Raw genomic sequence first — 27,991 nt, forward strand, 5'->3', positions numbered from 1 at the left:
GTCTGTTCAGTGCTTTAATGTGCCAACATACAAAGAGATAAATGCTGATTACTGACATCTCTACAATGGCATCTAAAACCTGCCAGCACACAAACAGACTCTGCCACACACACACATACACACTTCCTAAATCCCTATGCACATCATTAGACAGTGTTTGGCTCCAGTCTACTGGAAGATGATGCATAACGCAATGCTGTCTCTGTTGGCAAGGCTCTACTTTTCATCAGTAAATGAACAACCAAGCAGGTGCTAATAGCTAGGGGTTAGAAACGTACAAGGAACCAGCACGGTTCAGACAAGAAACAAGAGGATGACATATTTAAGGGCAGTTGTGTTGGTGTGTGTGGTTCTCTACAGAATATGACACTGAGAATGTATTTGCTACATCAAAGTACTTCATTAAAAATCAAAGCATGTAGGTCATTTCTGAAACTCGGGCACAAACATATTTGCATTGTCATTTGGAATCTCATAATTACAACCGACACAACATCGATTCCAGCACCTCAGAACCAAAACACGCTGAGACTTCCCCTCGCTCCTGAAGGCAGCAGCGAGGGGAAGTCTGGGGTGGGTTTGATGAACTGACAAAGAAACATGTACAAACTAATGTTCGATTGAATTCTTATTTATTCCCAGTAATAATTAATTTAATATTATATAATTTAATAATTTCCTAATGACTTCAGGAAGCCATCGAATGTGGTTCCACTCACCCTATGGTAGCGTCATGAGCATGTTGGAGAACGATGGCCTTCAGGTAACATCAAGGCGGGGAGCCAGCCACTACGTTTACACGGTATTACACTTTTTGACCGTATTCCAAAGAAGACACTATTCCTAATGACATGGCTAATGAAAATGAATACTTGGCTGATATACCTGTTTACATGCAGTGGTGCATATTGCGATGAATTCCACGTTGACGCCATTGTGGACCGAACACCTTGTTGATCACGTCAAACTACAGTTGCCGTTTTGTTTCCTTGCGGCAATTTTTTTCTATTTCCACTGGTGCTAACAAAGCTTCCATCCTTCATTTTCCTAACCTTTCATGAAAAGGTTGCGCTTGCGATGTTTGCACATGTACACAAAATCAGATTCTGAACAATAGTGTAATAGTGTTCCTTTAAGTTTTACGTCTGCTACAGCGTTAGTGCCTCAGGCTCCTCTACACCACCAAAGCCAGAGACGTTTCTAGGTAAAACAACCTTCACTAGGCTGTAATCCCGCGCTAGAAGCCACGGTATCTGTCCCACCGGGGTGATGATCCCCATCACAGCGCTGCGTCATCCTGTCTGGGCTTCGGTTTCACTCGGCTTTCAGCAAAAAGCAGCACAAAGTCCGTAGAGAAAAGAACTTCATCCACGACCTGATGGAAGATCCAGTGACCCAACACAAGCTACACACTGAATACCCCCCCCACCCCACACACACACACACACACAAACACACACACTAAACCTGTTAAGCCGGGTCACATGCTAACAGGCGACTGCTGCCCCACATACCTGCTATATATATATATATATATATATATATATATATAAATAACAGCCCCTTGACTCTGTGACACACAACACATTTACGTGTAATTTATGAAATATACACATTTGTTTTAACCCTGGAAACAACAATTTGCTATTAACCAAATTAAAAATAGAACAGTACTTCAAAAGCGACATTTTGGAAAATACTTTTGTTTAGTTTCTAAATAGGACATGTTGTTAGCTTAGCATAGACTAGTTTTAAGCACCAACCTTTTACTGCATTGGGTTAATAATTTAGCTCATTTTAGAAGCAATGCTTTGGGAGTTGATTTCTGTTGTGTCTGTGGTAAAACATCACGCTATCAGTTTATTTGAAATGAATGGACTTCTGTCAGCTGCAGCTTTACAGTTCTATATTTTGTTAAGGTGGCGAGGGACATAGCCTGGATCCTATTTTTAGGGGGGACAGCGCCATGACAGCTCCCTGTCAAATATGTGACGACGCAGAGCACCGACAAGACGCCGCCTGTATCGCCGAAATTTCATCCGGCGAGTCCTTATTTTATTTTTGACTTGTGAAATTGCAGAGTGGGGTTTTGAAGGGAGGCTGGAGGTTCCAGGGTTGGACGAGTAAGAGAGAAAACATAAAGAGGTTTTTGCTCAATGAAAGAAGAAAATGGCTCCCTGTTCGGCTTTATTGGCTCATAAAATCTGTATAGAAGTTGTTTGATTTGCACCCAGACATTGACTTTGCAACCCTAGCTACCAAGCAGACAACTCATGAGCCAAAGGAATATTTAAATCAGACTGCTGGGACAGGAACTCAGTGATTATCACATGTTATTTTCTGTACGGTGCTCATGCCTTGATGTAAGAAATAATCCCACTTTGTGTTATATGAATGTCTATAAATCCCAGCGACCATATAATAACACCATAATACTGATATTTCAGTGGTTGTGTTTATATGCACTAATAAGCTATTGACTCCTCACACCCAGAGCCAGCCGATCATCTGATTGCGTCCTTGAAGGTCACGCTGATACGAATAAAGTATTTCTTTATTTTTAGATCATGTGGTCATTGTTCCCTTAACGTTGTTCATGCACATTTCTTCAATTTCTGTGGACAGTCTTTAGTTAAAAGATATACATTCTGCCACATAGGCCCATGTTTACAGTTTCTTTTGAAAGTAAAATTCCACCCTATGGGTTTACCTGTTTTTGTAACCAACAACCCGGTTAGGTTGAGGGTTGAAATGAGTAGGTTTTTATGTAAAATAAGTATACATTGCTAGCAATAAGTAGGCTACGTCGCTTACTTAACGGCTCAAAAGCTCACATGAACACACAAGAACACAAAAACCTCAGAGGCCCTCCACAGGTGTTCCTTTGATTTTTACATCCTTCCAGGATGGACCTTCAGTCCATAATTAATCAGATTACTAATTAGGTTGACTTCCTCCAACATGGCCATGTGTGGGTCGGGAAGGGGGTTGGGAGGGTGGGGGGGGGGGGGGGGGGGGATGCTCCGAGCGTCACCTCAGCTCATTGGGAATCAAAGAAACTCTGCGGTGCCTTCGGAGGCAGCCGAGCGTGGTCAATCATCACCGCTTCATGTGCATGTTCCGCCACGCCCTACCGATGCAGCATACACCCCCAGAATTTCCCCCCAAGACGTATTGCAGTCCTTACAGTTCTTCTTCTTCGAAAAAAAAGATGGTTTAGCAGCTAAAGCATCTTTTTTTTGGCCCCATTGAATACCTCCTCCAGCACGTAGGGTTCGAACTAATCAGAGTTAGTAATACTCCTCGTAGCTCTTTGGGTTGAGGCAGTAGAGGACCCCCCCGCCAAAGGAGAAGATGGTCCCGCCCCAGGCCAGGCCGTAGCCCCAGTTGAACTCGTGGTAGATCCTCAGATTGATGCTCTCGATGAACTTGATGGGGTAGAGGACCAAGCTGCAGGCCTGCAGGACAACTGGAGGATAGGAGCAGACAATAAGCCCAAAACAAACGGGACATATCACTAGGTTCATACTTTTATTGTTGTTTTTTTACTGGAACATGTTTTATTGTACAAATAATAAAAACAAATATTTTTCATATAATGGATTTGGCTACTGTGTACAGACCCTCTGTCTGAAACGTTATGTTTGCATTTTAAATATGTTTGTGCTGTGTAATTTAAAAAGAGAAAAAACGAAAACAGCTGTATGAATCCTCTAAGCTTTCAAATTAGGGGGTCAATATCTGACTAATATTGATATCAATTAGTATTTATTAAATCAAAGGGATGGGCAAACTTTCTTCCTCGTGAGGCAAGTCTGGGGATTGGATCCCATAATCTTTTTTTACATTTCTTTGCAGCCATGTACAAAACACTTTCAGGATGCACCTCTTAAATTAGCAGAGTCGCGAGCCGGGGAGGGGGGGGGGGGGAAGAGCAGGCGATGATGGTGGAGGGGAAGGAGGAGCAGGGGGAGACTTAAGTAAACGGCACAAGCTCAGAAAGGGATGAGGGGAATTGGGGGGGGGGGGGGGGGTGAAGAGTTAGATGTTTAAAAAGGGAGGAGGGGAGAAAGATGGATGGCAGTGGAACAAAGGAGAGCACATCAAGGGTTATTTCTTCAAAGAGAATTTATCTCGTAGGAACATAAACAAGCTCTGGCACGTTCCTGCGTGGAAAAAAACAACAACAAACGGGATCTCCAAAAACAGGCGAACAATAAAAGCAGACTGGTCTGGAATAGACTTTAAAGAGGTATTAGTTGTCTGGTAGTGTGTTTGTGATCTATCTATTACTAAGGGGTCTCTTTATAGTCCATTCCAAATACACTTTGCTCGGCTATCCCTTACAGAGGCTTTTGTGCACTGTCACGTGAAATAAACAGCTTTTTGACAGCTAGTTTTGTTTGGATTAAAAATAAATTCATAGATTCCTGATTTTCTAAGTTCTGACCTGATATATGAAATAACAATTTGTGAAGTATTGATTATTGAATGAAGACAATGCAAGCCTTGAATTGAATGAGTGTATGAACACATTTTATCCGATCAATGGTAGTATAAAACGATGAACAACGTAATCCAGGTTGAAGCACTTAATGGCGGGACCAGTCTTCTAAAAGATATTGAAACTTCTCCAGTTCGACGGTACCGTTTGGCATTGCAGCACTTCCAAACGTCGGAATGACAAAAGCTGATTTTTCTCATATCTAGCAACGTTATCATGAAGAAACCTTTGTCAGTTGTCACGGTTTGGTCTCTCTTCCTGTTTTAGTTTGAAGTTTCATGTTCCTTGTGGTCTTGGGTTAGCTTCACTTCCTGCCTTGTCCTGTGATTGCCTGATTGTTTTCACCTGTGTCCAATCACCTGCACCTCCCTAGTGTATTTAGGCCCCGTGTGCCTGTTGTCCCTTGTCGCGTCATTGTCCATGTTACTGGTCGTTGGTGCACGTTGTCCTGTCTGGTTTTGGAATAAAGAGCACTTCGTTGGAAGAACCTGCGTTTGAGTCCTGCTTCCGCCTGCACCTTCACCCATTGTGACAGTCCGGACACATTGTAAAACTTTTAGAATGGGAGAGAATAATTTTGTTGCTTGAAGTTTATTCAACCAAGTTTTAAATGTTCGGATTTGAATAAACTAAAAACCACTTGGGTATAACGAATGATAAAAGTACAACAAAAAACTACTTATAAGCAGGGATGGCACACTCCCTTTTTGCTTTGTTGAGGCTAAAGACACAAAAAGCTTCAAAATCATTACAGCATGCTAAATTATTAAATGACTGAGCAGTCAAATGTCAATCCAAAAGAATTTTAATTCCGGTCTGTCTTTTTTTCTTTCTTATACATGCATTGAACGTATTTTTTGGGATAAGCAGACGACTGGTCCATGAGAAATCGCCCTATTGTTTCAATACGGTTTCTTTAATAAGATTTCTTTGTTAGTGCTGTATTTCACTTTTGTGGTTTGCACAGTATGAATCCGAAGGAAAAACATCCAGCTTTGCGAAATGAAACCTTTCACGCCTTGAAAATTAGATTCTGCAATTATTCCGGCAGGTTAGAAATTGAGGAAATGTGGAGACTTAACGGTTGTCCAACTTGAGGTTTGGGGCTGACTGGGGAAATTGGAGGGACAGGCGTGACCGATCTGCTCCGACCCTCCTGGGCCGGACTCATAAAAATAGGATTCCTCTACAAATGAGATTGAGAAAGATTGAAAGGAGAATGTGTGAGAATGGATGTGTGCCTATTGAATGAGTAAGTAAGGATTATCATTTAAATGCATGTCACTTTCCAACGTGATTACCCTGCAACCTTCCAGTTACCTTGTCTAAATTGACTAATTAACTGTGTGTGTCATTAGGTGTGTGGGTTTTCAGCGCATAATGAACGTGTGGTCCTCGAGCTCCAACTGTGTGTGCACTGACCTGCAGCAAAGAGCATGAAGGCAACTGGTGCGTAGAATCGCCGCCTCGTGCCGATGCACACGGCAACCAGAGCGACCAGGAACGACATCAGCACCAGGGCTCCACCCCCTAGCAACAGGGCCAGCGTAACAACCTGCCAGTCTGGGAAGGAAGGTGGTGGGAAGGGAGGAAAGGAGGAGAGGAAATGAAAGAGGAAGACGCAGGGTTGAGGTGACAGAGGAAAGTAGAAGAAGAGAAGGAGGAAATGAGAAAAGTAAGTGAGCAACGAGGAAGCAACGTGCATGCAACACGTTGCATACAAAAAAATCACATTAAGAGAACAGTCATGAATAAATGCAACACTGCAAACGGCTATCGGTGCCAACAAATGAAATGCAAAAGACCTCCAGGGTGGCCTGTGAGGAGACATTATTTTATTTGACATTTTATATCACTGCTTTTTCCACCATTAAGTATGTTTAAGAGAGGACGAGGGAGGAGGGGAGGAAGGACGAAGATAAGGTTTAATAAAGGAAAGGTTGAAGAATTCAATAGGATGGAGTCTTGAGGAAGAAGGAAGAGAGAAAGGGATGGGAGGATGGAAGTGGAAGAAAAGGATAGGATGAATATGGGAAGTGGGCAGAAGGAAAAGCAGACGCCATAAGGAGAGAACGGTGGTAAAATGAAGGAAGAAGGAACACAGGAGGAAAAGAAAAAACAGGAAGTGAGGGGCCACTGAGTTGGAGTAAAAAAGGCCAAGGAAAGTGAGGGTGTGGTGAATGAAGGAAAGAAGTGAGGCAAGATGACAGGATAAGAAAGATGAAGGAAGGATGGATTGACAGAAAGGTCAGTTAAAGAAAGAGAGGAAGGTAATAGGATGGAATGAGCAGGGAATAAAAATAAAAAAGGGAAGAAGGAGAAGGAAGAAGGAAGAGGAGAGAAGGAAGCAAGTGAGGAAGAGGGTGGGGAAAAGACTAACACTTGCAAGCACAGAGGCCCCTACGCATGTTACAAGGACAAAAGGGGGTGGTGTGAAGAGGAGAAGGTGGTGGTGGTGGTGGAGTTAGAGGGAGTGAGTTGGGGGGAGAGGTTAGGAGGACTTGATGGGGCCGGGGACACAGCAGCGCAGAGCAAAAGTAATGAAGAGCGTGAGAGAGAGAGAGAGAGCACTTAGTATACCTGAACCGACAAAAAGCCTCAGCTAAAAAGCTTTACTGGCATGTTATCAAAAATCTGTCCGCATTTATATATAGGGAGCACTGTGGCTTGATGCACACTGAAATAGAACACACACACTCACTCCCAAAATTGGTAACATTTTCATGTCACACTCCAATCTCCCTCCGGTTCTGAGTGAAGTGTCTTAAAACTTGGGTTCTCTCGACTGACCAGCAGGAGCCCATTTCTCTGTTTGCAAGTGTGATTGATGAAATATCTGAGAGAAAACATCTCTCAGTAAACATGCGTTTATGGTCTCAACATCTAGTTTCAAGTCTTCTTCAATGCAGCATGAGGTTTATTTAGTTCATGGCAGTCCATTCGAACAGACCATAACCCAGGGGATGTTTTGGTTTGCAGAACTCAAAACGTCTTATATAGAGGTTTGTAGGTCTTTAGTCACACTCAAGAAGGTTTTAAGCTCGCTAGCTAGCTAGCACCTTTAAGGCCTGGTCACACCGGCAAACTAGCTGTAGCGGGCGAGCAAAGACGCCAGCCAGCCGAGAACATGGGAGCTCTCGTCGGGTGATGCGTTAGGAGCTGGAGGCGGTGTTCCCAGACATCGCACCGTTCTGTACTCAGAAAGTTCTTGGTCGTTGAGTCGTGGTCGCGTCCTGTTGAAACCCAAGCTCGTTGGCTTAGCCGCTAATGGGAAACCTTTCTGTAATTCTCACAACGGCAAAGTCATCCGGCGGGCCGCCCAGACTTCGGCGGCGGGCCGCACTGGACGCCCCGGCGGGCCGGATCTGGCCTGTGGGCCGCGAGTTTGACACATTTGATCAAATCCATCTGGCTCTGAGGGAGAAAATAAATTTGATCTAACCTTCTATTACGTTTCTGCCCTGATACTGTGATCAAATGGGTGGCCTCGTATAAGCTGCTATAAAACCTATTTTGGTATTACATGGCTTAACCTGCAAGTGCAACATTGCAAAATATATAAATTAATAACATAATCTGCACTCCTTGAGGGCATACAGTAGCTCTTAAAAGGCAAACTTCAAACAGCAGACTAGAGATAGAACTTCAATGAGCCGCGTCTGAAACTGAAATGTAGCCGTCACTACAGATTCAAAGCTAAAGCAAGTAGTTGGCATCTTTGGTGTACTGCAGGGCTGTGAATATATTTAGTATTTTGCATCTCGGCTATATTTTGGCTGTGTAAATACGGTCAATGTCCAGATTTAATTAATGAAAAGGGTATAAAAGATGTATGTAGAGGTGAGAGATAAAGAGAGTGAGAGGTTTAGAGGCAGAGAGAGGGACAAGGACGGAGATGAAAGAGGAAATGCGGAGGTGGACGGTGGGAGGCAGAGAGGGGAAGAGGAAATTAAAGATGAAAGAGGGGAGAAAGTGGGATGGAGATATGGTGGAGAGCAAAAAGAGGGGAGGAGAGATTAAAAAAACATCTTATATTACAAAAGATTCTTTTCTGGATTCAGTTTGTTTAAAACGTCCAATTCCTCTAGTTATAGTATTATTTGCTAGGCTTCAGCTATGCATCTGTTTGCTTCATGTTCTGGGTATAGCACATCTGGTTAAAATTCTGTCTTTCCCTTGATGTTGGCTCAACAAAAGCAACTCAAAAGCGGTGCCCTGTGTAAGCAATGCAACAAGTCCAGAGATGTATGAGATGGAGGATTTTTTTTTAAAAGGGTCCCTGGACCCTCAGGTGGTTGATTGTCCAGTTTATATTTAACTTTTACATTTCCCCCGAAACGCAGCGCTTGTAACCGGCCAATCAAATGGCAGCAGGCGAGCAAAAGGCATCAAATAACCAATCAAAACTAATGTCAGCAGCAATGGTTCAGTGAGAATCCCATCTTTCTGCAGCAAAGATTATTAAGGAAAGTCAGTGAAACTACGAGCCTCCACTACAGTCCCAGCAAACACGTATGGTATGCTGTGAATTTCAACAAAAGCATTCAGGATTAGGGAAAAAACATGGTTTGGGTTAACATCACATTGCTTCGGTGAAGATAGTAAATGTCCCGTAAACGTGTTTGGGATACGATCAGCTGTTTGTAAAGCAAAAGAGAAACCTAGCATGGCATCACAAAGTTGAAGTGTCTGATAATGACACAGCTGATATTTGATGTCCTCAAATGATTTTGAGTGATTTAGATTAATTTATTAAACCAGTTTGTGAAAAAATGCATCCAAATGTAATGTCTTGTGATGTCTCCTTCACACACACTCATTACAATGGTTGCAAACACCTCGCCTGCTCTTACCCTTCCCTTTCATTCACTCACAATAAAATAGAAACTCTCTCTCGGACATGTATAGTAACCCTAGAATCCACCATACCAACCGTATCAATTCTGTATCTCTCTGACTCTCTCACACATCGGCAATCTGGCTGGTTGCATGACTGGCTAATTGGTGCTCGCACCAGTCTCTAACACAAAGACACACACTGTGCTGCTCTCACTCGCGACGAGAGAAATACCTCTTGCTGTAATATGACAATTTGCCATGTGATGCGATTACTGCACTGCAGTGTCACTTTCTCTTTTTTTCCTGTACTGTAAAGCCTCTCCAGGCTGTCACTCTGATTATCTGCTGTAGTCCTCTAACCAGTGTAGATCCCAGTAGCCCTGCACAACAGCTGCAAAGGTAAAACCCATTGACTGTATGTATAATATAGCATAGTCCGCAAGTCACCCGTTTTAAAGCCTTGATCTTTTGGTTTCTACCATTTTGGTTATTTGGAAAGTTTTTGGCAGTTTCCATTTTTGTTTTTTGGCAAACGACAACTTGATTCCCAAAAACTGCTGGCTGGGAAAGCATTTTTCATTGAACATTGGCAAGGATAACACTGTTATCATAGGTGGAAGCTGTAAAATACCTAATGTTTCCATATTGGTAACATTGGTAATGCTTGAGGACACATCAAACAATCTTGTACATATATATAGGTTCCATAGTTTGCCAATTTTTATAAATTAAATTATCTAAGAAATTCAAATTGTATTCCTTTTCTTATGGTTCATAGAATTGTAACTATGTAATTCTGCACCAAAGTGTCTACGTCTGGCCATGGTTCTGTCTTTTCCGTTAAGGTGCAACACTTAAATCCTGAAGAGAAAATCAAGGCCACAGAGAGAAAATGTGAAGGAGCGAAAAACACCCCAAAAGGGCACTGGATCAAGGTCATTTTTCTGCTTTTGCATCAAACACCAGGGTGGAGTTGCCGTTTGCAACCAACTCCTAACCAAATGCTATGAAATCACTCAGGGAGCAACGTGAGGTCCAGACCCTTGCTCCAGGGACATTTTGACAACGAGTTAGGGAGACAGGGATCCAACCGCTAACCATGTGTTTAAAAGATGCCACAGCCGTCCCCCGGTGAAAGGGTCAACTTATGGTGGCCTTTAGTTAAAGTCCAATTTGGTGTTGTACATTAAGGTGCAACATAGTGGACTCTGGCCAGTAGATGTGAAGGACTTTTTCCAACAAAAACACAATCCTTGTGATTACACATTCAAGAAAACAGGATTATGAATAACATTTTCCATTCATCCCAACAGTTTATAAACATAGATACGACGAATAAACCTAAAATTACCGCTGGTTTCAAAGTGAACCCTGCTTAAAAACGGTATATCCAGAAAAATGAATAATAACTGCAAGTTAACGCCAAAGGAATATACTGTAATTCCAATATTTAAGATACATTTTGTCATTCTATTATATCATTTGTTTATTTCATCATTTGTATGTGCTGCCACATACTGTAAACGCTTTGAAGAAAGCTTGATTTGCATCCACCAAAAAGGATTATGTTTTTTTTCTTCTTTTAGGCACGTGCACCTCCCTTTGCCCATCATGCCTGCGGTGTGTGTGTGGTGTCTTGGTAATTCCCCTATCTGCCAGTCCGCCACAGAACTGAATGCCACATCATTTCCCATTCCCCGCTCAGCCGCTACAAATAGAACGGGCGTCTCCGGGGGGGCTCGGCTCACCGAGAGAAGAGAGGGTATAGGAGAAGGAGAAGGGGAAAGGAGGAGAGGGGGGGGGGGGGACTTGACCCTGGAGAAAATGGAAATTGAGATGGAGAGGGCTAAGGAGAAGGAGGGATGGTTAGATTACAAACGGAAAATGATAACATTAGTAAACGTAACAATGAAGCCTTCGGGGTGGGAGGGCGGGAGGGAATAAGAAACAAACAAAAATGAGTTGGGAGGAAGAAATGGGAGGAGGGTTGAGTTTCATGGGGAAAAGACAATTCATTTTGAGAGTACAGATGAGAGAGGGTCAGAGCAGTGAAACGGGCAGATCGATAGACAGATGGAGAAAGATGAGAGGAGCAGAGTTGACGGGGGAGGAGGCGGGCGAGAGGGGGACAGCATTTATGGAGGTATTTTAAGTCCTCACTGGTGACTGATCTCAAATCAGTGACAATAAAGACTGGTGAACTTGGATCAAAAATGACACCTCTTTGTTTGAATTGATTTCAAAGTGCACCGGTCTACAAACTTCTTGATTGATTCATTCCTAAATGTGTAAATAAAGCACGAGCAAAATTGACCAATTACCTCACATTTTTGGGGAATTTGAAACAACATGAATAGAAACGGAGAAAAGATGGTTCCCATTGCATTTAGAGCTCATTTTCGAGCCTGTATCCAAATCCAAAAGCCTGAAATCTGTCAAGGTCGAGTCAATGACAAACAAATTCAGTACCCTTTGCACCATTTGTTGTGTTCCCATTTTCACTTGAAGCTGTGAAATAAATCTTTTTTTGTGCAAAAGAAATCCGAGTTGTAGGAAAACAAAGAGCGAGATCAATGGGATAGAAGAGGGTTTGGTGGAGGAGGAACAGGTGAGCAAATGAGGAAGGTGAATATGGTAGAACATGAGGAGGTGCCGTTTGAACCAGACTGGAGGTCGGGGGGGGTGGGGGGGGACAAATCAGGATGAGCGGAAAGTAGGTTGGCTGTCAGGTGTAACTTCTAAGGCTTTAAACACCTTTCAACAGTGTGTGTGTGTGAGTGTGAGTGAGTGTGAGAGCATTTCTCATCTGAAGCCATGTCTCAATATGAGGGAACTGTGCGGGGCACTGACTTGATGTCTTGGTGGTCGATGATTGGTGTCCCTTGGCTACTGCCATCAATATCGAAAACGCCTATGAAATATGTAACATTGCCTCGTCCACTTGTTAAAATGATGGCCCTTGTCTTTTTGTCATTCTGGCCGCATGAATCAACTCATGTTTCACGACAGGACATTTAACGGAGGAGCCACAGTGCTTCTGATCCCTCACACACTGCACCAATGGTGGCTTTTAGGAGTTGTCAAAGCCTTAATCAACGCCTGCTTCACTCTCTCATCAGTTGCCTCTTTTTTTTTTCTTTTAGCCAGCGAATTTTAAGTGAGTTTTTAAAGAAATCCCTCCACTAGTTGGACCGTATGAACTCGTATGAAACCAGGTAAACTCGTTGGGTCAGCAGCGGGTGGGCTCGGCTACACTTTGGTAGCATTAATTCATCAGTAAAACAAAAAGAAAGAAGCTGAGCTTGCAGAACGCAAGCAAAACAAACCTGTAACGATAGTTTTATTTAATGTGTTTTTAAACTCAAGCAAGTGTATGCAACTTTTCTGCAATACCACCAGTGGGTTTATTATTGAATTGTTTGCACAAACGTCTTCACAGATAAAGCCTTGACGCTTTGAGGAGGCCGATGTTACAGGAAACTTGTCTGTAACATTCTGTTGTGTTTTCTGTAACTAAGCGACCAATCTACTTGGACTGAAGTCATTTCTAAAACGCTGCAGGAGTGTGGGCGGAGCTTGTCGTCACATTTCTGCAAAGTCATGAACTTTGGTTTGGTACGTCCCTCCCACATGATGCCAGTGTGGGATTCGCATCCAGATGAGGACCTTTGTGTGTCTTTCCCCTTCTCTCTCTCAGCGGTATTGAATGCATTAAATGCACCATGTTACTACGTTTGACCTGTGAGATCCCTGTTGTGGCTTTAATATCGTGGCTCTTTTTCTGTTCACGCATAAGACTGTTAAACAGTCATTTCAGAACCTCTGTATAATTGAAGAAGACATTTTTATTGCCGATTATTCCCGAGTATTATTTTACACATACAAGAAACTGTTCTGCATTCAACCCATCCCACACAGTGGGAGCAGTGGGCTGCACCCGGGGAGCAGTTCGGTGTCTTGCATCAACATCTTACATGGAGAAGGCAGGGTTTGAACTGCCAACCCTTTGGTTCCCAGCACACCCTCTCTACTACACTGTCGCCCAGAAATTTTCCCATGTCAGAAGTGGAATTTGTACAGCAATTGTACAGCAAGCAACATTCAACAAGTAAACTATTCCAATTAGATGATCATAATAAAACAGTTCTGTTCTGCAAACACAGATCCTTCCTTTGTGCGTTTCTTTTTTTGATCTCCGAAGTTCTTGAATTAATTAGAAGTTATGCTGTGAAAATTGTGAACTAGAGATGTCTCTGCATGCATTGCATCCTCTTTCCTGTTGAGACTTTTGCATAAAGCTAACAGGTGTTGATTTTCCTGCTGTTAAAAAAGGGAAATAATCCATGTGTTTCTTTAAGAGCTGAGCAGGATACATAAAATGTATGCAAGTGTCATCTTTTCCCATGGTATCCAGGTAGAAACTAGTAGTGGCCAGTTAATAGGCTTTCCTTTTGGGCATGATAAATGTTGACCTCATTTTTGGACAGATTCCGGGTGCATTCAGTCCACAGGTTTCATCCCTTTGGGACCAATTATTGGATACAAAAAGCGTAAAATCCAATCTTTTGACTTGAAAAAATACTTTTTTTTCTTCTTCTAAAATAAGTTATTGATCCGGGAAAATAAAGTTGCTACGGTTATGTTAGCGAGGCAATTTGCTTTTTAGCCAGGACCTTCTTGCTGTGAGGAGACAGTGCTAACCAACACACCACTGTGCCATATTTACACAGTCGGCTGACATCTAAAACCTCCAATCAAGGAGTTCTGGTCTGGATTTTGTATATATAGTGTATTAAGAAGGACAGAAAGAAAAAGTGGAACTACCAAAACTTGTGGTCACAAAGTGTGTGTGTGTGTGTGTGTGTGTGTGTGTGTGTGTGTGTGTGTGTGTGTGTGTGTGTGTGTGTGTGTGTGTGTGTGAGTGAGTGATGAGTGGAGAGTGGGGTGAGCAGGTCTTATTAGAGGTGCAACAACAGAGAAATCAGAGTGTGACATGAAATATTCAGCCGGGCTTGAGAGGAGTCTGTCCAGAAATAGGTCAGCTCAACGGGGTAACCAAACACACACACAAACACACACACACACACACACACTTATTTACATACATACTGACATGCAGACTCCTCTCCTGACAACACAAATGCACATGTACATTGCATACAGCCAAAAACACACTACACAGTCTTCACAAATACACTCACAATCATGACTCTGTATCCCACCCACAGATATAGCTGAACCTTAAAGAAAGAATGGATAGAGAAACAGGTGGCTATGGAAGGATAGATGTATAAATGCATGGATTAATGGACATATGGAGACAGAGAGAGAGGGGGGGATGGATGGATAGCTATAGAGTGATCATTGATAGATAGATAGTGTCCGTCACGGTGTTAGACACTTTAAAGACCCGTTTGAATGATTCCTTTTTAATGCCCCCGGGTCAACACCAGGCAGGCTGCAGGGATATTAAATAAACACCCTTTTACCTCAAATAAAGAAAGGCGTGTGAACTCCGGTTTTTCTGGATACCAATCCAACATGTCAGATTGACCCCGAGCTGGAAGACCTCTGATCTCCTCTCAGGAACGGGGCTGTTAGTCCGTATAATAAACCACAGAGAGAGAGTGTGTGTGTGTATGTGTGCGAGGGGTGTGGGGGGGGGGGGGGGGGGGGGGGGTTCTGTAACCTCATTGGTGATCATTGTGAGAACAAACGGATTCTGCAGGTTAAAGTTAAATTCTTTTTACTTTTGCTTCCCAGCAGCATGTTTAGGTGTATCAATATTCTTTCAAGAGAAATATCATCTTCTATCATAACAACAGCGGCATTATTTATACTTTTTTTTACTATATACACCTTCAAAGTTCTCTTTAGAGCTGCAACAAAGCTGTCTTTGTCATGCTTTAAAGATTGAATATAATGGGCCAAATGTTTCCCAGTCCAGATTGAGGTGTTGGAATACCTTAACCCACGGAGCAACAGTCAAAGTTATTCAAAATATTTAAGCTGGAAGCCCCACACATTTAATAATAAAATGACTTGAACGATTAATGGATTATCAAAATCCCAATCATTTCAGCTCTCAAGGCAAAAAGTGGTGGTATAGTTCACATCTGTTTCTCCTCACAAACCTGTGAGAGAGTGGCAGTGCCCATTAACACCTGGGTTGGTATTTACTGCACGTCTGTGTGTGTTTTTTAAATGTCACATCTGCAGCCTTTTAAAGGATCAGAGAAGGGCTCAGAGGGGATGTAACAAGGTGGCATGAACGATAGAAGCCTGTGTTCCAGGTAGTTCTGTTTTTTTTCTTTTTTTAAATGTATGATCCAATTATCCTTCACATGTTCACCTCCACAACATTGAAAGTGAAAAACCCAGTGGATCAGCAGCCTGTCAAGAATGGGGCTTTGTTATGGTCGGAAAGAGATTGGGGGGTAGTCTTGAGGAGTCATGTCTTAAGGCTGGGTGCAGGAATGCCCTTAAGAGGTGCAGAAGCATCCCCTCCATCTTCATCATCATCATCATCATCATCAGCCAACTCTTTGTTCGCCAGGCTCGTGTAACAAAAGCCAGAGGACGCATGGTGACGTCCCGCCCGATCCGATTCCTTTTCGTATGAGCCGTGCTAGAGATACTTTGTTTACCTGAACCCAGCGTGCTGCTGCACTGCCAGTTGTCGGTGCTCGCCGGCTTCCAGCAGGACTCCCACAGGGACAGGTAGTACTGGTCGTCGGCGGTCACCCACGCCGGGCTCATCACGGCACCCACGTCCAGGCAGAGCGCCAGGAAGACGCACACCAGCCCGACCAGCTTCAGCGGAGTCAGCGGGGACCCGCGGACCGACTCGTCCGTCTCGGGCACGGCGGTCGACATGGCACACGGCTGGAGCGCGGCGAAGGAGTGGTTAGGGGGGGGGGGGAGAATGAAACAGTAGAGAGGGGGGGGGTTAAGTCCCGGGGACGAGGCCGATGACTGCGTGGATGTTTGAGAAAGTCGGGCGGGTGGAGGGGGAAGCCGGAGCCGATAGTGCTGCTGCTCGGGGTGCCGCCGCAGCCGCCTGCGTTGCCCGGTGAACGGACGCTGCGCCTGTGGGCACCGCTGCTGCCCCGCACCGGAGATCTCCGCCGTTTAAGGGGCGCTGACGTCAAGGCTCCCAAGGATCAGCAGGTGCTACAGGGTCCTAGAGTGAGAGAGAGAGAGAGAGAGAGAGAGAGGGGGGGGGGGGGGGGGGGCATGTTGGCTTATTCATGCCAGTGCAACCAGCTTAAAATATCTTAAACATTGTTCCTAAACTTAGCTGCAAAGCGGATAACAGCAGATAACACAAAAATAGGATGGCCATTAGTAAAAAAAGGTTTTGAGTAAATTGATCTTTGAAAAATAAAATACATTTTGTCAACTTGTTTGCTCTTTATATGCAAGCTCTAAAAAAATAATGTTAAACACTAAAGAGTTGCAGTAAACAAGAAGCAAAGAACAGAAGAGAAACACTAAGACAAAGTCAAGGATGATACACAAGGGGGGGGTGTGCAGGGTTGAGCAGACTTGGGGAGGAAGAGAGTTGTTTACTCTCCATTAGGACATCGGGGAGCGATAATGGAGGGGGGGGGTAGAAGAGATAGAGAGTGTAATTGCAAAGGATAGAGGTGAGAGAGATGGAGGGAGGGATAAAAATAAGCTCTTGATAAATACTCACACAAAACATCCTCTTCAATACCCTGAACATTTGTTTTTCATGAACTAAATCCTCGTTAAATGGAAGCAATTGGTGCCAAATTGCTGAATAATGGAGGGATGTGCTGATTTTCTGGCTTGACCAGAATTGATATTATATTTATTTAGTTGATTCTAATGTTTCCTTCTGGTAAAACAAAGTAAATTAAAGTTGAATTAAGAGAAAGTTAAATTCCACTTTAATCTGCTTCAATTAAAACATAGGCACGTTAGGGGATTCTATTACTTCCTCTGAGAAGTAAACGCTACCAAGGCCCATTTTTATGTCATTTATTGACATTCAGTGAAAATGACAAGCTGCATCTGTGTTCTCTATGAGCCGATGGATTCGTGCTCAGCAGGACCTATACGTTCAGCGTGGTCTTCTGCTGATGTGGCTGGATGAGAAACTCCAGGGACAGTCAGATTGTGTTTGAAGTCTTCACGCTGATCTTCACTGAACATCTGTCAAGTCCCGGAGACAGCGAAAACGCTTACCTTGGATTTATTGGGAAATCGCACACAAGGCAAAACCAAGAATAAATCCGCCAAATGCTAAATTCTTTACTTGTCTTTTCTTTATTTCAAACTGGATGAGATGACGGATCCCGGATACCATTTGCTGCGAGTGTAAACGTCTCAAAATGTTGGTGTTCCATTGTTATCATTATTGTCGTAGTAAACACTGCACAGGTCAAAAATAAAGAATTCACTTTTTATATATGATATTTTCCAAACATATTAAGCAGGGCACTCTAAGGTTTAGCACCAGAGCACCACGTTTAATCCGTTACTTAAATTGAATGATTATTGAGGGATACTGTTTTGTCTTAGGCAATATTACTTGGACGACAGAGAGTCTGCTCTCTCTCACACAAGCACATTGTGTTCTGGATCAACTGATAGTCCAGATGTTTGTGCGTCAATGCTCAGATAATCCCGCGGGGCCTGTGGTTCAGGAGATGATGGCCTACAACCATGGTTGATTACCAGCACTTGCTATGTGTGTCTTGTAATGGTAAAATATGTTATAACATAGTCTTATGCTATAAGAGTGCTTATTGTCTGTATTGAACTGACGTGCAAAGCAGTTAAGATTCAATGTTTCCATTTGCAACTGTGTCTGAAGAAGGGAGGGTGAGTCAACTTGTTCTCACAACAAACGCTCTAACAAAGGAACTGTGTTACCCCCATCTTAACCTTGGTTTTTATCTCAACTTGTGCCTGCCACTGAGGATGGCCTTCACATGTGTGTATAAAAGCTCAGCGTTTTCACTTCTCGAAGACGCCATCTCCACAGAGCACCGTAATACGTGCTTGTGTATTTGACCGCCTGCTTGCAAGCAATAAATGGACTTTTGCAACTTTGATCATTCATCAAGACTCTGTTTTACTAGATGAACCTAGAAACAAAACATTCTCTTCTCACGAACTAGTTTTATGGAAATATTCCACAACAGTCTTTCAGCTATATATTCCAGTACCAGGGAAGAAGACCTTTGAGTATCCTTAATGGATGGCTTGTATGTGTGTTCATTCTTTCTCCTACTCGCAAGCATTATTTATTAAATGTACTTTAATGATTTTACACTGCTGTCGAGTAATATAACTCCAAAGAGACCTGTCTGGACATTCAGAGAAAGTTATGTACAGTGGGAGGGAGGGTGATGTGATAAAAATGAGAGCAGCAGAATTAAATGGTATAATTTATCATAAAATCCCTTAAGTAAAAACCCTACGATTCCAACGGACATCTGCTGGGAACACGATTGACACCGGGCACTAAGGACAAGGAACGGAGTGAACCTTGATTTTTTCTTCCTGCTGGACACTGGTTTTGTCTGCTCCTGCTGAAGAACAATGATGTTGTGTCTTTACCAGGATACTATGTGAAGACAGGAAGGGAGAAGGGGTGGATTGTAAAGTTAAAGGGGCGGGGGGGGGGGGGGGAGGTTTGCACACATTAAAGGAGTGAGACCTCTGCATCCTGCTCCACATCTCTGCTGTAGGCTAGAGGCTCCAGGCTACTTTACCTGCTACATGTGTAACTAGTGTGAGATGACATGTGGGCAGTATTTTGTTGTATCCTGTCAAAAAGGAGCTGTTTCTGTTACTCACTTCTGTGACTCAACATAATCTCATTATCCGGCTGTTACGTTCGGTTTTGGACCGTTACGAATATCAGTCATTTTCTGAGGCGTGAGATGTGATTTAGCCTTCTGGGCGCTAGTTGCAGTATGCTAGGTCACCAAGTGACAGGAAGAGAAAGAAAACAAAGCTTTCATTTTCCCACAATACAATATAACATGAGAAATTCCACGTTTTAAACCAACTAAAAATACCTAAAACTAAATCTTTGGTTGTGTGTGTCGTTGGGGATACAAGAGAGTTTGTACTGATGAGCTTCCACATAAGCCTACAGTATAGAGTTATGTGCACATTGACATGCACATTGACATCATCCCTCCACAGTGGTACTATCAGAAATGAAAGAATCATAATTTATAGCAACGTGCAGAATGTGAAAAATGTTTTGATGTGGCAGGTGCTTGTACAACTTTTTGGAGTTCAATCTAAAATGGCGGTACTTTTTCTCTGTCAAACTTAGTGAAGCCTATTGCAGACACACAGCTGCTCAAATGAGTCCAAACTGTTTGGCAAAACCCTGATGCCAAAATGAGTAGAGCGTACAATGACGATTAAAATCGAGAGTGACGATTGGCTGAGCAAACCCCGAAATTTCTTTTGATGCACATACAATGGCCACTCCACGTATCTCGCTCAAAATAAATGGATTAGTGTCATCATTTTGTTTAAAACATGGTTTGGGGCATTTGTGATTCATACACATGTGATGCTTGGTGGTTATTTTGTCGGAGAAATTTAACTGGTACGATATCACTCAAATCAGCGCAGTCAGGGCTAGTGATTTGGTGTCTTGCTTTCTTTCATAACTTCTAGCTTAAAAGAACAAATATTAGGACGTAAGCACTGCCGTTTGCAAATTCTCTGTAGTAGTTGTGTTCGAAGCATTTTCAAACGGGTACATGGAGATTGTAGCCACGAGTAACATTTCGAACGGTGTGATGCATTAGTATATTTGTACGTAATGAGTACACAATACTCCAGTTTGAAGTTGGTTCCTGCTCGGTTTCCGGAATAAATCTGGCAACGAGTGATTTCAGGCCTCTCGTCGACTGTGCCTGACAAGGAACAGCTTCTTGGTGATCGGGGTGAGAGGGTGTTCTCGGTAAAGCTGTCGACACAGTCAGGCAGACGTCCGTCAGTGCGAGGGGGGCTTCAAAGAGCGCGGTGACACGTCTGAATGGAAGCACACAAGTCGCGATTCCTCAGAGGCGCTTTTCCCTAAGCGCGTGTCGCACGTCGATCGACCAAACCAAACGCAGGCCAGGGCCACATTGTCGAACTCTCGGAACGCGGGGGGATTACTCCTCAGATCGTCAGCAACATGAAATATGAAACAATGTCTCATACACACACACACACACACACAAAGAGCCCTGAAGAATTTTTTTTGTGTCAGAGCTTTCAGGCAGGAAAAAAATGGGGTTGTGGGCGGGAGAAGATGAAAGCGGGGTTGAGCAGCCTGGTCTTTCTCCCCGTCTCGTTCTGTCATGTGCACCAGAGGGAGTTTTGCTAGGTGTGTGCGCACACATTCACACGCAGGCATTGGGAGAAATAATTTGGTTTCACTTCAAAGAGAAACGTGGTTGTTCTTTGCTGATTGGCTCCTCTAAACTAGTGAGGTTGAGGAACCCTCGGAGCTCCGGACCATTCTCTGCCATTCCAATACCGTGGGACGGGCTCTGTGTCGCTGCGTGTGTAGATATTTGACAACCAAAATAACATTCCCGCTAATTGAGTCCTGTGGGAGAAATATTAATCACGTTGACAATAAATTAAGCGTGCAAGTAAAAACCAGAGGCGTGAGCGGCGGCGTGGCTCTCTGTGTTTTAGTGATGTTGTTATTCAACCGGAGAGTGCCGCATGAAAGCAGAGGTTTGTGGCACACATTAAATACTTTAGCGAGGCTAGCCGTGGCTACTTCCTCTGAAACCCCAAATCAAGCCTTCAGGTCTGGAACAGCATGTATTCGGCTTCAAAAATAGCCGAAACAAGTTTATTTTGTAGTAGCTAAGGACTGTAAGAACTGTAAGAAGAAAGCTTCTCTAGGGAAAATGACCAGATCCAAACTTAAAATAGACAGTGAAACAGAGAAGAGAAGACAGGCTGAAAACATGTTAATAGTTCATTATGTGTAGCTAATGAGGCGTCTGTAACAACATCGGTAACACTTATGTTGAAAATAAAGATTCCATATATAAAATAAGATATTGGGCTGTGCATATTTCATACTGTGAGAGGCTGACAAAACTGTATTATTCTCTCAGTCAAAATGGCATGACACACACACACACTCCCTGCCACTAGCAGACCGTCAAATGGTTTGTGTGCATTTCAGGGAGAAGCAGCCCCTGCTTAATTACCGCCATGCTAATTGAATCCCAGTGTGAGTGATGTGTGTGGACAGGACTCTCTGTGACAGAATGAAGATGAAATAGTATTAAGCAGCCAAGTAGATAATCCATTTAGGAAGGCCTGGGAATCGTGAAGGATTAGTTAATACTCGTCGCAAGACATCGAGAGTTGTTTGAAATCTGAAATGTTTTCATTCTCTGCCCTTTTTACCAGAGTTATTAGAGTAGACATTTCACCAGAGAATAGTAAATACATGTTTTTCTCCTCTACTGCAGTAGTGTTTTAACACGTCTGCAACGTGATGGGACGAGATGGTACTCGGCTCGTCAAAATACATTGCTGTTGAAAACTCGACAGCGATGTCTCTTTTTATAAACATCTTGAGGTTGAAATTCACAAAGGTGTGAGTTTAATGAGATATCTCCAAAATTAGACACTGAAACTCTTTGGAATGATTTTTTTTTTAAAGCATCACAGGTTAAAACACGATGTTGGGGTGAACTGTTCCTTTAAGTTTCTGACAAACTAACTAGCCACATGGGAACATTCATTGATTTGTAGGAACAAAATGTTAAAATAACACTGCCATCGCTGGCTTGTTGTGCTACATTTCCTCTAATGTCGAAGTGGTTGCAGCAAAATAGGGAGTTAAATTAATCTTCTTCACCTGAACTCTGCTCATTTTTGATTTGCCTGTGTTTTGCCAAGTAATACACACAAAAGGATCTCTAAATTACTTTCAGACAAGCACCCCTTACAAAATGTCCAGGGGTCTCTTTGAATAATGTTAGTAAGTTAAATAATACACATAACAAACCTGCTTAGGTATGTCTAAAAGATAATGGAACAACATTTCGTTTTGGAAATTTAAAAAGGTTATTATCTTTATATTTAAATGGGAACAACATTTATATATTCATATCTTGTCTTTTACCAGCCACTTTATCCGCTCTCACTTTTTCTTGCCCCCTCCCTCCTCCCCTTTTGCTCCTCCTATCATCTTTTACTCCAACCATGTCCTCGGCCTTCCATCCCTCATCACTATGGTTCCCGTCTCTCTCTCTCTCTCTCTCTCTCTCTCTCTCTCTCTCTCTCCCTCCATCTTCTATCTTTTGCGTCCTTCCGCCATCTTTCCTCTCATCGCGTCTCCCAAGGCTTCATCTCTTTTTTTCTCTGCTCCATTTTGGCCTCAGCAGGCTGCAGATGGATCTTAATGGACGCATAACCGAGCGTAACTGCCTCGTGAATAATTTGGCGTGCGCGAGGTGAGCCGTAGGACAGCTCCGTGTGTGGTCGCACAGGAAAGTAGACGCACACAGGCAAACTCCACAAGCACATTTAGAAATGCAGTTTTCATGTATTTTTGGACCAGAGAATGATGCTTTACAGAGTCATCTCAATTAACATGAGTGCAAACCACAGGGAACTAAGTTCCATAAGTGGGACAAAAAGTTAGAAATAATGCTGGAAAAGTCCCACCGGTTCAGGAAGAAACTAATCCTGTAGTCCAGTGGTTCTCAAGCCTTTCCTGACGAGCCCCACTATATAGGATTCTTTCATATTGGTCACCAATCGGGATCAGTTTGTGAACAAATCTACTTTGACTTGCAGAACAATGAAAGGCGGAATCCTCCGATTGTATTGAGATACTGAGATTGTCAAAAAAGGTTGCAGCGTATTTCCATGTTGTCCTGTTAATGTAATATAACGTGGAGCCCTGATATCTTTCACGGATATTAAGAAAAGGGATGAATGAAAGAGAGCTGGGTTTTTTGCCACATTCCATGGAGATGCAATGTAATGCGCCATCGTATGATGACGGGTATTATTATTATTATTAATATAAGACATCACTTTGCTGTTACAATAGGAGATACGCTAACAGTAATCAACACATATTTTTCTATTTAGTTGAATATTGTCCATATTCCTATCATCACGCTACATTCAGGCTCTCTCTCTGCGGCGTCTCCCCACCAGCTGGTTTTCAGTCACTGCCGCGTTTATATGTGGGAAAAAAAAACCAATTATTACCTCCACACTGCTTAGTCCACCTACGCCTCCCCCCAACTGTGTCCCCTCTGCAGCTGCGCCCAACCACGGCTCGCCGCCACGCTCAGGGCCAGCTGCCCCTCTTCTGCCGTCATAAACAGCATCACAAAGTTATAGCGGTCACAGCGAGGCCGTACCTCCTGCCTGTATTGTGTGGTAGGGGCGTGGCTCCAAACTGAGATCATCCAGACTCCCTGATTCCACCTCAGTGGCTTAGGCAACCGAGCTGCCTTCCATCTATTAATCCCCCTGCAGGATATCTACCCCGGTTCTTCATCTACTCGTGGCCAGATCGTTATTTCAGAGATATGGATTCACTGTCTTTTATTTCTTTTCCTCTGACCCTGTCTTTGTGTTCCCGCAGTCATCCGTCCTCCCGGTTACAGTCTGTCGGCCGTTCTCTTACAGAATTCTGCCCGCCTGGATTTCCCTGCCATCCCTTGGCCGTCTCCATAGCTGTTTACCTGGCCATACATAAGTTCCCCCTGTACTTCCTGGTCTGTCTGCGTCTGGGTCCGCCACCACACATATAGCTTTCTTATAATTATTTTAAGTTTTTAATTAATTTACTACTTGTTTCATAGCTTATTTTCTCATTGCACGGCTACTGTCTGCCTCTGTTGCTCTGCTTCCAGTGCAGTTTTTATCCAATGCGATTGAGCCCGTGTCTCTATGTAAGAGAGAGCCGAGGTCCATTAGAGAGACATTACACATTAAAGTGTTCGGGGACGATGTTGTTCATTGCCATTATCATCAACCAATCAGTTCTTTACTTCTTCATGTTGGCCGTTTTTGTATGCTGTGAAGAGTGACTTCTGTCAAACAGAAAGCTAGCTGGCAGATCTTAGTATTTGGAAATGAACTTAGTCTGTAAATAGTGAACAGCATTTGGTAAGTGAATTGCTTTTGTGTAAGTTGCTTTGGATAAAAAGCGTCAGCTAAATGACGTGTAATGTAACTATTGGGATATTCAACTGTAATAAATAATACTAACAGTGGTCCATTCTGCATCATTGGCTAGATACTGGCTACTTGGGCATGAAAAAGAACATGAATGATATGTGATGAAGTGCTGAATGTGTAAAGGTTGAGTGTCAAACAATGAGTGCAACATTTGATTTTACTGATCACCTCCGTCCCGAGAAGAGGAACAATCAGGCAAATCGTGCTTCACATGGAATACAAAAATCTGAACAGCGTTTGCCCTCCTCAGCCCACGGATGAATACCACTGATTACGTGGGCTTTCCCCTCATCTGTTCATCCTTCATTTGTCTCTAAAAGTGTAACCTGAGCATTCCCATTTATCCAGAGAAACCGGACTCTGAAAAACGCTCTTCATTGTTCCTGCTTCTGGTGCGTGGTACTCCGTTGTTGGGAAAACTTAAATAATGTTTTGTCTTAGTCATAGTAGTCATATTACTTGAGATTGCCATAAAGTGTGTGACCTTCAAGCAGAGAAACCTTGATGTATAACTGTGTGTGGTCTCAACTAATTCTCAGACCTTGGAGAAGCCTTGATAAATGTTTTGTATGTATATGTCATCATTTCGGAGACAAAGATGCAGAACTTCGACCTTGACGCATAACTTATGTGTGTGTGTGTGTGTCATCTCAACTTTGGAGGCGGAGACCCTGATGAGAGCAGGAACTGAATCCACGTCTGTGTACATGTTTCAACTCTACTCTTAGTATTTTAATAAAAGTTCTGTTTAATCATTTTTTAAACCGGGGTCGAGTGAGATTTTTCTAACACGATTGTAGGATTTGCCTAAAATCGGTCATGTCATCTCACCGCCTGCGGCGGGAAAAGAACAGATAATGGGAGAGCCTATTAGCGACCACGCCCCCCCCCCCCCCCCCCCTCCTCCCGGCCCCTTCATTTCCTTACGGAGAACTCATTAGCGCAGAAGAGGACTCCACCAATGTCGACAGGAGCTGATGGATGAGCTGTGCACTCAGCAGGGGGTCACTGTCAGTGTACAGCAAGGTAGAGGACAGCACAGAGTAAATACACCATTACAAGCTGGAGTAGAAAGAGCGGACGGGTAAATCTCTCCAGTAACCACAGTGTTTATTCCAAGTAAAACGAGTGGATGTAATACTGTATGTTGAACTGGGCCCCTGTGGAGGAAGACTGCATGCAAGTACTCCATGCAGGATTTAATAGGAAGGGAATATATTTCACACTTTTATTTCACCCACACACACACACACACACACACACACACACACACACGGCGTGTTACCCAACGATAACCGAGCCTTTTCTTTGTTTGAGAGAAAACCTCCACAGGGCACCTTGAAGCTGTACTGGCGCGGTGCCAACGGAGCAGTAAACTGGCCCTCATTAATCACATTTCACATTTTAAAAAACACAATCTGGAACACTATCTCTTAAGTGACCAAATCTTCAGGATTCATAGTAAAAAAAACAGCTTTGAGTAAGTTTGTGTTTAGTTAATGACAGCGGCGATTTGGGATTCAGCCTCTTGCCATCGGACGCGACGAGGACTGGGGGAGGCGAGCTTCCGAAAGTTAAGTGCACATCACTGAATAGGACATTTGCAGACGACCAACAAAGCTACAACCTGATAGACGACGTGTCAATCAGCCCCGCCCTAAAGCATCCCCTGCTTTACGGCCCTTTGCTAAATGAGCATTGTGCAGTACTGAACGAGATGGAGACTCACGATTACAATGTTTACTGAGGAAAATCAAATCAAATGAGCTGTAGTGTCACGTCTCGCTAAGCAAAATGCAGCGAGAGACAGAAAGAAATATGGGCTTGTACATTAGCAGGTTGTTGTTTGTGAAACATTGGGGCCGAGAGCAAATTCCTCCAAAAGCAAAGCGCGCTGCTTTCCACGTACGAGCCGTTTCATCTGCCGTGACACGGAGTCGATTTGGAGAAAGTTACAAGTTTCCTTTTCATCTCTCCCTTGTCCTCCTCCTCATCTGACAGCAGGTGGGTGTGTGTGCGTGTGTGTGTGTGCGTGTGTGTGTGTCCTATGTAGCTCGGCATCGCGCTGAACTCCAAAGCAGCAGATCATTCAATTTTCAATGTGAGACCCCCGTTTGATTTGAAATTTGAGTGACTAGTATACAATGTGCTTAAAGGTCGCCTCAAAGTGAAGTGAATGGTGTTATCTGAGCCAACATGAAATGTCCTGTAGAGCAGAAGCAGCTAATGAGCTGGCCTCGCACAATTAGCTCAGAGAGAGCGTGTATAAATGAAGGCAGAGGCCACGCCCACCAAAGGGAGGGAGGAGGTAGACTGGACTTTAGAGGGAATGTAACAAATAAATGTGGTGTTTACTCATAACGCTGTAGAGAGAGAGGCCATGTGTGTGTGTGTGTGTGTGTGTGTGCGTGTGTGTGTTCTTTCCTGGCAGTTGTGGATCTGTGTGCAAGAATGTGAAATAGTACTGTTTTCAGACTTGTTATTACTATTATTATTTTGATTGTGCAAACATTTGTATTATTCTCCCTACGTGTGTGTCTGTGTGCGCTCTGTTGAACTTAAAAGGTGTTTTTATGCTTTCTCTCCCCACATGTTTCTGGGGTTGGTAGTCGTCCCTGCACTGGTCCTGCCTCACACCTGACTTACTACTCTCAATATTTGAATTATTTCTGTCATAGGAATTGAATTTACACTGTTCATTCTGTAAACATGATATCCATTGCAGTCCATCCATCACAGGATATGGATTCCTCCGCTGACGAAGATTGCTTAGCTTTTTTGCACAGACATATTTTGAAGCCTCATATTGACTTGTGTCAGAATGATCCCGATCCCTTTTACTGCAGCAGGACAGCAGGACACTGAGGCTCTGGGGGTGAAGTGAGCACTGGTATCAGCTATCGCATCAGAAATGCTACTGAAAGATCAAAAAGACAAATGGATGCTTCCCTATTTACAGATAGTACAGATCCATCCTTTGCGCCATGTGGTCTTGATCAAATGTTTTGTGCCATTTGTGGTGAATGGCTGGTTTTATTTGGTCATCTTTCTGAAAAGATCTTCTCTACCTAAAGCTACTACTACTCGTACTACCTGAGTGTCACAACAGTTAACACATAACTGACAAGCAATGTCCGAGTCAAATGGTTTAGGTCCTCCAAACGTGTTTTTATGATATAGCAGGAACACTGTGGTTGTAAAATAAGATGGCACAGACCTTCCCGCCTTTGGTTACCAGCCAGCAGCTCATCCCACTTCCTCTCCAGCAGGAAGCCCGCTTCACAACGGACGACGCCAGGCGGAGAACTCTCGACGGGAGACACCACGGGAACCCAGAGGATGGGGTAAATCTAGCAGATGGTCGACGGGTCCGGCTCTGAGAATCATATCTGAATCAGTGTCCAGTGATTTCCTCAC

General features: G+C 43.4%; 1 protein-coding gene across 2 annotated transcripts; it reads right to left on the reverse strand.

Annotated features, from left to right (window-relative positions):
* On the reverse strand, positions 1-27,893 carry LOC119214623 (transmembrane protein 47-like). Of its 2 annotated transcripts, XM_037466481.2 has the most exons (4): positions 27,792-27,893; positions 15,991-16,526; positions 5,927-6,067; positions 1-3,469 (listed from the first exon to the last, which is right to left on the reverse strand). In XM_037466481.2, exons 2-4 carry the CDS (start codon positions 16,217-16,219, stop codon positions 3,291-3,293), a joined length of 549 nt encoding a protein of 182 aa, XP_037322378.1. In that variant the 5' UTR covers positions 16,220-16,526; positions 27,792-27,893; the 3' UTR covers positions 1-3,290. The 2 variants fall into 2 exon arrangements, with proteins under 2 accessions (XP_037322378.1, XP_062417326.1); XM_062561342.1 differs by lacking the exon at positions 27,792-27,893 and having other exon boundaries at positions 15,991-16,545.
* Between the last annotated feature and the right edge of the window lie 98 nt (positions 27,894-27,991).

This window comes from Pungitius pungitius, chromosome 3 (genome assembly GCF_949316345.1).
Source record: "Pungitius pungitius chromosome 3, fPunPun2.1, whole genome shotgun sequence".
In the NCBI taxonomy this organism is placed as follows: Eukaryota; Metazoa; Chordata; class Actinopteri; order Perciformes; family Gasterosteidae; genus Pungitius; species Pungitius pungitius.